At 40.8% G+C, this 10,628-nt stretch overlaps 1 protein-coding gene across 1 annotated transcript; it reads right to left on the reverse strand.

The window, feature by feature from the left end:
* Window positions 1-207: 207 nt before the first annotated feature.
* CCSAP (centriole, cilia and spindle-associated protein) lies at window positions 208-9,516 on the reverse strand. Its single transcript, XM_009329235.1, has 3 exons — window positions 9,478-9,516; window positions 6,192-6,497; window positions 208-4,296 (listed from the first exon to the last, which is right to left on the reverse strand). The coding sequence occupies exons 1-3, from the start codon at window positions 9,514-9,516 to the stop codon at window positions 4,123-4,125; spliced, it is 519 nt and encodes a 172-aa protein (XP_009327510.1). The 3' UTR covers window positions 208-4,122.
* Between the last annotated feature and the right edge of the window lie 1,112 nt (window positions 9,517-10,628).

The raw sequence follows: 10,628 nt of genomic DNA on the forward strand, positions 1-10,628 counted from the left end.
GGGTATTAAGAATATGTGGGAGGGTTACAGGAGGAACATAGGGGAGAAGCTCAGCTCTCAGCTGGACTTGTAACTGTAATCTATCCCTTTACACAACACCAGTAAGAACTTTCCAAAGAATATATGGGACAAGGAGAAGCTACAGTTTGCATCCTGTAATGGAAGACCTGAGACCCCAAAAAAAGACAGTATGAGCAGTCAAGGCACTGTGTCACTCATTTTATTCCCATATACAAGTTGACACTACACTATTAAATATAGACAATACAGAAGCATTAAAAACAAATACTGTTTAAAAACTTTAAAAAAAACACATATTGCTTCAAGCTTAGATGGTATTTCCCTATAATTTTTAAAGTGAATTCAGTGCTAACAATAGCTGAGGCAGCTTCCCATTCCATTGTACCCCTAATTTTCCAGGGCCTACTGTCAAGGTGTTGAGTCAGGCTCCATATATGGCTTTGTGCTGAGTACACTAACTGAGCTGGAAAATAAACTGGAACATCCAGGTTACCACACAAGGCCCTCAGATTGCTAGCTTTTGGTCCCTATCACAGTAAAAAAAAAAGTCAGAGGCCTTGTAGTTCAGTGGCACTGCATTACACCATAAAAAAAAAAGAGAACAGATACACTTCCCTACATGTTAAAGATCTGATTAAAATGTACATTTGCTACCTGGATAAAATTCTTACCAAAAATTCAGGTCTGTCCCTCAGTTTTGTTAAGTTTGGCTCTAAGTTTAGCTATTACCTTGACTATCTCAGCTTCAAGTGAAAAAGTCTGTAATTCATAGTCGCAAAGATGTGACAGCAGTGACTGAACAGGCATGCTACTGTATTTTACAGGGACATTCTTATGCAGTTTTCATTGTAACATTTTACATTGTAAACACTAGTCTTCACAACACTATAGTTAATTTGCAGCATTACACATTATAAAAAGTCTTGTTTCACTTAGCTAAGTACTTTAAGAAACAAGAAGGAATAAACAGTTATTTTAATGAAGACTTTGGACAACTGAGTATTTACTGTGTTCTTACAAACAAAGTTCTACTTCTAAAACAGGAGCGAGAAGTGTTCATCACTTGGCTGAATTCAAGAGTCCATGCAAGACAAAGTTTAGAACTTCCTTAATTGATAGGGTGACATTCACTAGGTTTTCCATTTTTAGTGAGTCCAATTTGATGCAAAACAGCTACCTCCTGTAAGAATCTATGGAATATAGTTAAAGCTTTTACACTTGAGAAGTTCTGCTTTCCAAGTCAATTGCCTTTTCATTTGTTAGCATCAAAACACTAGAATAAGTTTTCCAGACTTCAGCCTGGCACATGCCAAATATTTTGCATATACAACTTGCAGTGATCAGAACTGTGCTATTTCACATAGTCTAAGCAAACCTACTAGCCTTTTTTTAGTCAAATAATGCCCAAATGCAGGAAGGCTACCAGCTTTGCAGAATAATTTACCTCTCACTTCAGGCATTATATTACTTAAACCAAGATAGTACCAACATAGCACCCAGGATTATTTTTAGCTACAGACCATTTGAAAGAGCATGACAGTGACTCACATGACCTGATCAGTTTCAATACCATCTTCTAGCAAATTGTTTCAGTGGGTAATAGCTCTTGACCAGACAAGGATAAGAACTAGATCATTTCCTCAGTACACAGCAGCCTTAATTATTTGAAGATTCTCATGCTCTATAGAACACCTGAACAAGCCTGTTTGAGATGTTTTAAGTTTGGTACCCAATATCCAAGGCAGAAGACATTTAAGCCTTCTATAATTATTGGAAAGACCAACATCTAATGGGAGATCTATCTTATCCAAAAATGGGTACTTAAGGCAGGCACATAGTCATCTTGGCTCCTCCATTCTCAGTGGGAAAAGAGAACTGTAGAAGCTGTCTTTGAAAGCATGGCAAGATGAGTCCTGCCCTAGACGACCAAGGAAACTGGTTAATGTGACAAAATGCACTGAGGGCACAGTCCATCTGCTGTAGTTACATAAAGCCTACAAAGCCTGTGGGCAACAGGAACAGGCAGTTTTTATTGAATAAGGCTGTTAAACACTACTGAGTTAGTGCTTTGATACTGTTGTTCAAAGCTAGGGTGGATTTCTGAATTGAAACAGCATCAGAAGCAACTTAGGTGTATTTACAACAGCTATTTAAAGAGGAAAACAGCATAAAAGGTAATTAAAAGAACCTCATATGGAATAAAGGCATCCTCTGGAATAGTTTGCCTCAGTTTTGGGCACTGTTCTAAAGTTTTAGGAAGTTCTAGCCTGTGGTTTACTTAAGAGTTGGAATACAGTAATTTTGCTGTGTTTAAAACATACTTAATCATACTTTGCATTCCCAGACTTAAAAGCTGTAAGATCTCTAGTAGGTATCCTGAACAAGAGTTGTCTGTATTTTTATAGCTTTATGCTTAAAAGGCAGGTAAAAATCAGATTATAATTTCATGGATTCTAGGACTTCCTAGTAAGATTAAAATTGAGAGTAATGAAACCTTTACTAATGTGATGTAATGTAATTAACACTAGGAGGCAGCAGACTGGGTCCCTTTGCATGATTACTTTCTTTCAATAACACTTACAATGAAGCTTTTCACTAAGCAAGTAACTCTGTGTTGCAGTAGTAATTCTAGAGTCCTGCTTACTCACTGAGATTGTGGAATGAAGCTAAGACTAGTGCAGGTTTCTGCTGCAGAAGTGCAAGTGTGCTTCCTGTGAGAAGGTGTCCAGTCTGTAAAACACAAGCTTCAAAACAGTTAAACTGAGATAACCAACATATTTAACTAACACAACACATCTGAACAAAACTCTGAAGCTCTCAACTACAGCAATAATCTGCCTAAAGCTTAGTTACCCAACTGAAAAAATTAATTTACAGCAGCTTGGGAAAAAAAAAACACTGAGGATCTCGCAAACAATGACTGTCTTACTATGTAGAAGTAGGACCTACAAAGTGAGAGTGTTCAAACTCTGTTATATATTCTTGTTTACTAAAGGGTACCTCTCCTTTTTCCCCTAGCCCCCTCACCTCCCCCAGTGAGGAGTTCTGCACCAATTTTGAGAGGCAAAAAGCTTCTCAGGACTTGATCTACAAGTTTTATCAACGTGATTTTCAAGTTTAAAACCTTTAACGGTATACATGTACAATACCACCAAATGGAATGCATATTGCACTCTGACCCCACTGAGAATAGATATTCTTAAGTGTTAAAAATAGACTTCACTAGACAGGAGCCAGCCCTCTCCTTCAACAAACTGGCATTTACATGATTAAGCATAGAGTAAGTGTGACCACAAGCTCAGTACAGTGGTACAACTTGATACTGGTAGAACAAGCAACTGCTTATTGAGCAGCAGCTATCCGGTAATGATTGTCTACATCAGTTATTTGGTACAACAGGCACAGCAACACAGCAAAACAATCCCGTAGCTGTTTCTTGCCCTGAAAATTAGTAGTTTGTTCTAATGACCTTAGAAACAGCAATAATAAGTTAGCATCAGCAGATTCACTAATCAAACAAGGTTTTTTGAAAGTTTCTATATACAGACAATACTTGGTATTTGCCTGCCTAAAGCATCTACATTTATTAGTGCTGTTTACCAGATCCACTGGCTTTCCTGTTGCCTGTCTTAATATACTGATTTTGGTAGAAGTATTAAATCAAATAGTGTACTATAAATGCAAAGGCACCTCCATCACACCTTTAAAGTCTTTCCTCAACACCACCTCCCCATGGCTTGGACTTTTAAAATAAGGGACAACAGATTATTTGTAACCAAGATCAAAAAACTGTTTGCTTTGATTCCCTGTATGCTAAGGTTCACCCCTCCCACCCCCAAAACAAGTCAACTGAAGCATTAGAAAGATTCCCAAAAGGGGAATTGTTTAAAAGTTTGGGTAGCTATATCTAAAAGCCTCTTCAAATGTTATGGCTCCAACGATACACCCCACTGTGAGGTAGGTAGCCAAGATAAAAATATCATAAGAAATATTTTAACAGCTGGAAACTCCCTATAAAAACCTTGCATAAGTAATTTGGTTCCTTGCACCAGTGTCCTGATATGCATAACTTCTTTTGAAGATGCCTAAGGGAATCCAAATTCACCGAGCTCTTGCTGAGTAGCATCTCATATACTCTGTCATCCAAGGGTTATCTGGTGGGGAGGGCTTTATTCGCCAAGCTTTCTCTGCTTCCGCTGATCGCACTCGCCTCTGAGAAAGCTTCCTTTTCTCCACTTGTCTCCTGTTCTTTGCTCGTAGAGCAGATTCGTGAATCTAAAAGACCAGAGTTAGTATTATAGCAGGAAAACAGCCTAGGAACCCCCCTAAGAAAGCTGAGGATCACTTTGTATTTGTCCCAACCCCATCCCAAAGAAACAGGGTTTGCTAGCAAGATTGTATTTTCTTCTTTAATTTGTACTACCAACAGAAGTAAGCACAGAAATTTTTGTTAAAAAATGCCTCAAGTTCTATCCTGCGTTATCTTTCCCACTTCACACTATTAAGATTCCAAAAACCTTGAGTGTTTCTTAATCTTACTCTGACATATTGTAAAAACCTCAATTCTCCTATTTCTACCATTTTAAATTCTTAAACATTCCTCAATATGCCCAAGCATCCCTTAAAACCTAGGCCATAGTAGTAAGACAAATCCCTAGAGACTCCTTACTAGAGACTGAAGAACTTAACTTTGAGAACATGCTGCAGGCACACCTACATACATTTTTACATTAAATTTGGGGAATATATGATAATTTATTAATCTTAAGAGCCAGCTACTATGTTTGCTTGCTTCTATCTCCAGATTTAAAACCCTGTCTTCCATCTCAATTCCAGGAAAGTAACACCTTTCAAACATTCAAGAAAAGTTGACCTAGCCAGGCAGTAAGTAGTCAGTTCCCACTTAAAGAAACATTCTTAGTGACAAAGCACTACATAATTGGAAGTGTTCCAGAAGCGTCCTGCCCATTCACTCCAAACTCAAGAGCTGATCTTAGGGGTTCTGTAACTGTTTCTAGCATAAGAAACGTTAAAGTCTTAAAGTATAAATCTCTCTGTTCAAGTCCAGCATCAACCTCTATTAGGCTTCAAGATAAAGCACCAGTCAACTATTCCCACCACTGACCAAAGCTTATCAGTCCAGTAACAGTATCCATTATCAGGAAGAGCAGCTTCTTTCAAGAGCTGCAAGGCCCAAGCTCCTCATTTCCCGCAAAGTGTTGAGCTGTCCAGGAAAGAAAAGACTATGCTTCAAACCCCTTCCAAAACAGCTCATCAGAAGTCAGCTCTGTCTTATACATCAAGAACACCACCCACCTTAGTCCTCAGATATCTTGGGTCATAGATTCAGACTCTACATTAGTAGCAAGATGAAGACAAGACACTGGCGGGGATACATTAGTGATTGTGTTTTACCAGCCTAGGAGAGTTATAGAAAAAGAAATGGATCTATTGTAACACTCTAACCTTAGTGTTTCTTGGTAAGCCAGGAAACAGACCCCATTATCACAGGATTCTGGTGCTGTCCATGAATTTTATTTCCATTATTTTGCTAATATTTACACCAACCCTGCAATCCATCAGCCATCCGATAGACCATTCTTCTGTCAGCAAAAAGTTCCCTGCTGGCAACCTGCCGAAATGAGCTGCTAGACAGACATTTTAGCAGCAAAGCATTCATACCTTCTCAGCAAGGCTCCTATTCCCAGGGAGCACCCCAGGAAAAGTCACTCTTTCACAGCACAAGCACTACCCCAGTGTTTATATACCTGCCTGCTGTGGGATGCCTGGTGCTAACTGCCTGCTGCTTTTTTCTTGTTTTCATGAAGTTCAGAATGCAGAAAAACATTTATAACAGCCAGTTTTGCTGGTAGCGCTGTAACAGCCAGAAACAAGATAGCCAAGTTTTAATCAGAACTTGCAAATATTAGTCAAACATGGGAAGTTTCAAAACCGATTCACAGTTATGAGCTATTTGATTTGGACATGTCAAACCTCTTCAGGTTTATTGCTAGATTTTTTTTTTAGAATTTATTGCTAGAATCTCCATGCACTCAAATAAAGGCATCCCTAAGAAGTTTTACCTAGATATAGATAAGACATATAGACATATGTCTTATCCACATACTAAGTAGTCACTGCCCTTTAACAAAACAGAAGCTTCTACTTACTTCATTCGCTGAAGCAGAAGCACAGACATTGTGAGTTTTCTGGCTTCCAGTATCTGTCTGTCTTTCTCCCCACCCATACAGAGCAAATGGATGTTTATTCTCCTTCGGTGCATCTGTCTTTTGAGGACTTTTGACTGATCTTCGATCATTACGACTGGACAAGGCACTTCGACTCGGACGTCGTCCTGTACGGCTGGTTTTGTCTGCTTCCTTTACAGAAGCGTGTTCTACAGTTTTTTCTTGCTCTTCCCTCTGCTGCTTTTCTTGATCTTCTCTTTCTTTCTCTAAAGAAAAAATAAAGTTATGCTTTAAGCTCCCAATGACAACATATTAATGTCTGATTTGCACAGCCTCTCTTACTACCTCATTGAAGCTGTGCTTTTTTTAGAAATGGAAGAAGTCATTACTTCCTTAGCAACAGATACATACCTTGCTTAAATGCCTTCATTCTTTCTTCAGTGACTACAATATTTCCAAGCCCACCCCTCTGTACATCAGCTTCCGCATACTTAAACATGCCTTTCACTAGTGAGACTACACAGATAACCAATAGCTCCAGGCAGTATTTTAAAGACTGTTTCCAGTGATCTTCTGTCTTCACTATTTCATCCTTCCATCTTTCAGACAGCAAACAGATGGACTACTGAATACCATGTAGATGCTGCCAGCCAGCCAGCGATGAAGTCTGATAAGAGTATGTGCAATATTAAATCCCTCATATTATAAGCTTCCACTGAAAGAAAAAAGTGATTCATTTTCAGGCTCCCTGATTATGGTTTTCTGTTCATAGAGGAGAGGGAAGTATGAAGCAAAGACTTACAAAGTGATAGACATCACCCTTGCTATCTGTTCTGTGAAGTCTGTTTTAGACTTAAAGTACCACTCTCTGCAGACAGTACTCTCCAAAGCTCACTTCCCCCCACACATGCTTTTTAAACCTTCCATAGCAAGGGTCCAGCATTTGTCCTCCAGGCATTGGGTATGTAGAGTAGGGTTTGTGAGGGAGAATTTAAAATCTGTATCATTGTTAACTTGCAGATGTAGACCAACACTGAAGGCTGAATCAGCATTATGTAAGACATTAAATAATAAAAACACAGGGAAACAACTGTTCCATCAGATCTAATCTTCTTGCATTATAGAGCTATGGAGGAACTAGTTTTCCTTTGTGGTGCCTCACAGCTAGCAGTTCTTGACACTTCCTGCATACTACTACTTATATGCAAAAGTTTGGGTCTTAGACTTCAGATGAAGGAAGCCCATATCTGGTAGAGCATTGCAATACCTCATAAATCTAAGAGAAAGGCTGCTAAGAAAGGCTGTAAGTAAGCCTTACAATAAGGTTACCTTATTACAATAAGGTTATAAGTTGTTTTGGACAAGTCTGTTTTATAACATCATTAAATACAGTCAAGTGAATGCCCATGGATAACAATTACTGACTGGAAAAGAACTGCCAAAGATTTTTCCCACCTTTGAGATCTGGAAGGTGCTACAAACTGGTGACAAGAAGTCTTGGACTATTCTGTTAATACTAATCTAATCTAAACTAATATCTTTATCAATGGTCTGGACGAGGAGATCAAGTGCACCCTCTGTAAGTTTGCAGACAACACCAAGCTGGGTGGGAGTGTTGATCTGCTTGAGGGTAGGAAGGCTCTGCAGAGGGACCTGGACAGGCTGGATTGATGGGACAAGACCAATTATATGAGATTCAACAAGGCCAAGTGCTGGATCCTGCACTTTGGCCACAACCCCATACAACCCTGCAGGCTCAGGGAAGAGTGGCTGGAAAGCTGCCTGTCAGAAGAGGACCTGGGGGTGCTGGTTGACAGCCGGCTGAACATGAGCCAGCAGTGTGGCCAAGAAGGCCAATGGCATCCTGGCCTGTATCAGAAATAGTGTGGCCAGCAGGAGTAGGGAAGTGATCATGCCCCTGTACTCGGCACTGGTGAGGCCGCACCTCAAATACTGTGTTCAGTTTTGGGCCCCTCACTACATGAAAGACGTTGAGGTGCTGGAGCATGTCCAGAGAAGGGCAACAAAGCTGGTAAAGGGTCTAGAGCAGAAGTCTTCTGAGGAACAGCTGAGGGAACTGGGCTTGTTCAGCCTGGAGAAAAGGAGGCTGAGGGGAGACCTCATCGCTCTCTACAACTATCTGAAAGGAGGTTGTAGCAAGGTGGGTGTCAGTCTCTTCTCCCAAGTAAGAAACAATAGGACAAGAGGAAATGGCCTCAAGTTGCACCAGGGGAGGTTTAGATTGGATATTAGGAAAAATTTCTTCACTGAAAGGGTTGTCAAGCATTGGAACAGGCTGCCTGGGGAAGTGGTGGAATCACCATCCCTGGAGGTATTTAAAAGCCATGGAGACGTGGTGCTTAGGGACATGATTTAGTGGTGGACTTGGCAGTGCTAGGTTAACAGTTGGGCTCGATGATCTTAAGGGTCTTTTCCAATCTAAATGATTCTATGATTCTAATCAAATACACTGCCTACAGTACATTAGTGAAATACGACTTTTGAAAAAAGTAAATACACAGAACCGTGTTTTAGTTCTCCATCCTGCAAATCTTCCAACAGTAGTGTGGACAAGTTGGAGGTGTATGCTAGACACTGAGCATGACTACTAAGCACTGTGCGCGCACAAGCGGACATTGTGATGTGGAGTCTGTGACTTTTAGGCCAATGATGCTTTTTATATAAAAGGCAACTAAAGCCTTTTATTAACCTAACAGCACAGCAGTCCACTCGTAAGTGATTCTCTTCAAGTGTCTACCTTTGAGCATTAGATGCTGCCTTCTGCTGGACACACACAGTGATACAGTCAAACTCTGCTGACATAAACACACTGAACTTGCAAGTTTCCTGCCACACCATCTATTTCTGGCTGTGGTAGGGACCAGCTGCAAGCTACCTCTGTTCCAAGTCTCAGCACTTTCAGCCACCACCAGCATACACTGGTGTGTATGGAGGGAATTCCTCCACTGTTACAGAAGAAGTTCATCTAGTTTAAGGCTTGCCTACAGATTGAGAGGTTGACCACAAACAACTAGAACAAATTTTACCCAAGTGTCTTCATTAAAAGCAGAAGGGCTTGCCAATCCTGTGACACAATAGCAATCATTCTTGCTAATTGCCATGATTTAGCTAGTCAAGCAAGTACATGCCCAATCTGACACTGCTTTAATTTTGTTTCTGCATCCATCCAGCTCTGATGAAATGGAAGTTACCTGCCTGGCACACTGGTTAAGCATCTAGTTAAGCATCCATTTACTCTTGCACTCACTTTGCACTTGTAGGGTAAAGACATGGAGACTTGCCACATGCCCCAGCGTTCCTATAAGGCGAGCCTCTTTCTTGCTAGCCATTAGTCTTGCCAGCACATTTTCTACTTGCTGCCAACCAGCTCAGAGGCCCTGGTGCTGGGCCCTTTTCAGGCTAGCACATGCCTTGCAAGCTGTGCAGGTGCAGCATTCAGCTACAGATGATACTGCAGTATAGCTGAGTATTTGATTAAGAGTAGCCATCAGCATTGAAGTATTTGGAGCTGTATTTGTTAAGAATTCAGTTGAGTGTCCCCACAAAACAACCAAGAGTGGTAGTCTTTTGGACATGAGGAAAAATGTCTTTACTGAAAGAGTGGTTAAACATTGGAAGAGGCTGCCCAGGGAAGTGGTTGAGTCACCATCCCTGGAAGTATTTAAGACATGTAGATGAGGCGCTTAGGGACATGGTTTAGTAGGCATGGTGGTGTTGGGTTGACGGTTCGAATTGATCTTAGAGGTCTTTTCCAACCTTAATGATTTTATGATTCTAGTCAAGGCCAAAGGAGCAACAGAGTGAGAACAAAAAAAGGCCAGACAAATTTCACATATCTAAATATTGGGTGCGCAAAGTTTCAGTCATTATAGCCAAGGCTGGATAAAAAGCAAGCAGCAGTGACCTCAATGTGGTAAAAGACCTGCTTTGTGTAGTGTCCTGGACTCTGGGACACACAGCTTCACCTCTAAACAAGGCAGCTCATTCATCACAGCTGCAATAGGCAGCACAGACCTATCCCCTTGCAAAATATTACCCATGCACCTCTCTGCACAGCCCACTCCTAAGGAGGACTGGCTAGGTCCCCTTTTGTGTAAGAGAGGCCATTATCAGAAGGAAGCACTGTTTTGAGAAACTAAAACACTGACAGGGGACATATTGCTGTCAAATCTGAAACAGGAGTGCTTTTATTTTGGGGAAGCTGTTCCATCCTCTGTTCAAGGGAAAATGGCATCTTCCTTCTCTACAAAGGAGAATGGAGCAACACGGAGTTCATGAGCAGCAGAGGTGGCATTTAGACACTTAAAAATACGGGGAAGTGGGGACTCTGCAATTGCACGGATACTCTAGCTTTAAGATACTACTTCCAGGCAACAGACATGCCTGGGGATGCTGCTC

Source organism: Pygoscelis adeliae, unplaced genomic scaffold, assembly GCF_000699105.1.
Source record: "Pygoscelis adeliae isolate BGI_AS28 unplaced genomic scaffold, ASM69910v1 Scaffold77, whole genome shotgun sequence".
NCBI classification, from domain to species: domain Eukaryota; kingdom Metazoa; phylum Chordata; class Aves; order Sphenisciformes; family Spheniscidae; genus Pygoscelis; species Pygoscelis adeliae.

Excerpts from the sequence above, each read along its gene's own strand:
- CCSAP (XM_009329235.1), bottom strand. The coding sequence starts at position 9,516 with ATGTGGCAAGTCTCCATGTCTTTACCCTACAAGTGCAAA. Across the intron at positions 6,498-9,477 it reads CTTTACCCTACAAGTGCAAA|CATAACTTTATTTTTTCTTT; the intron begins GTGAGTGCAAGA and ends GGGAGCTTAAAG. Across the intron at positions 4,297-6,191 it reads CTTCTGCTTCAGCGAATGAA|ATTCACGAATCTGCTCTACG; the intron begins GTAAGTAGAAGC and ends CTGGTCTTTTAG.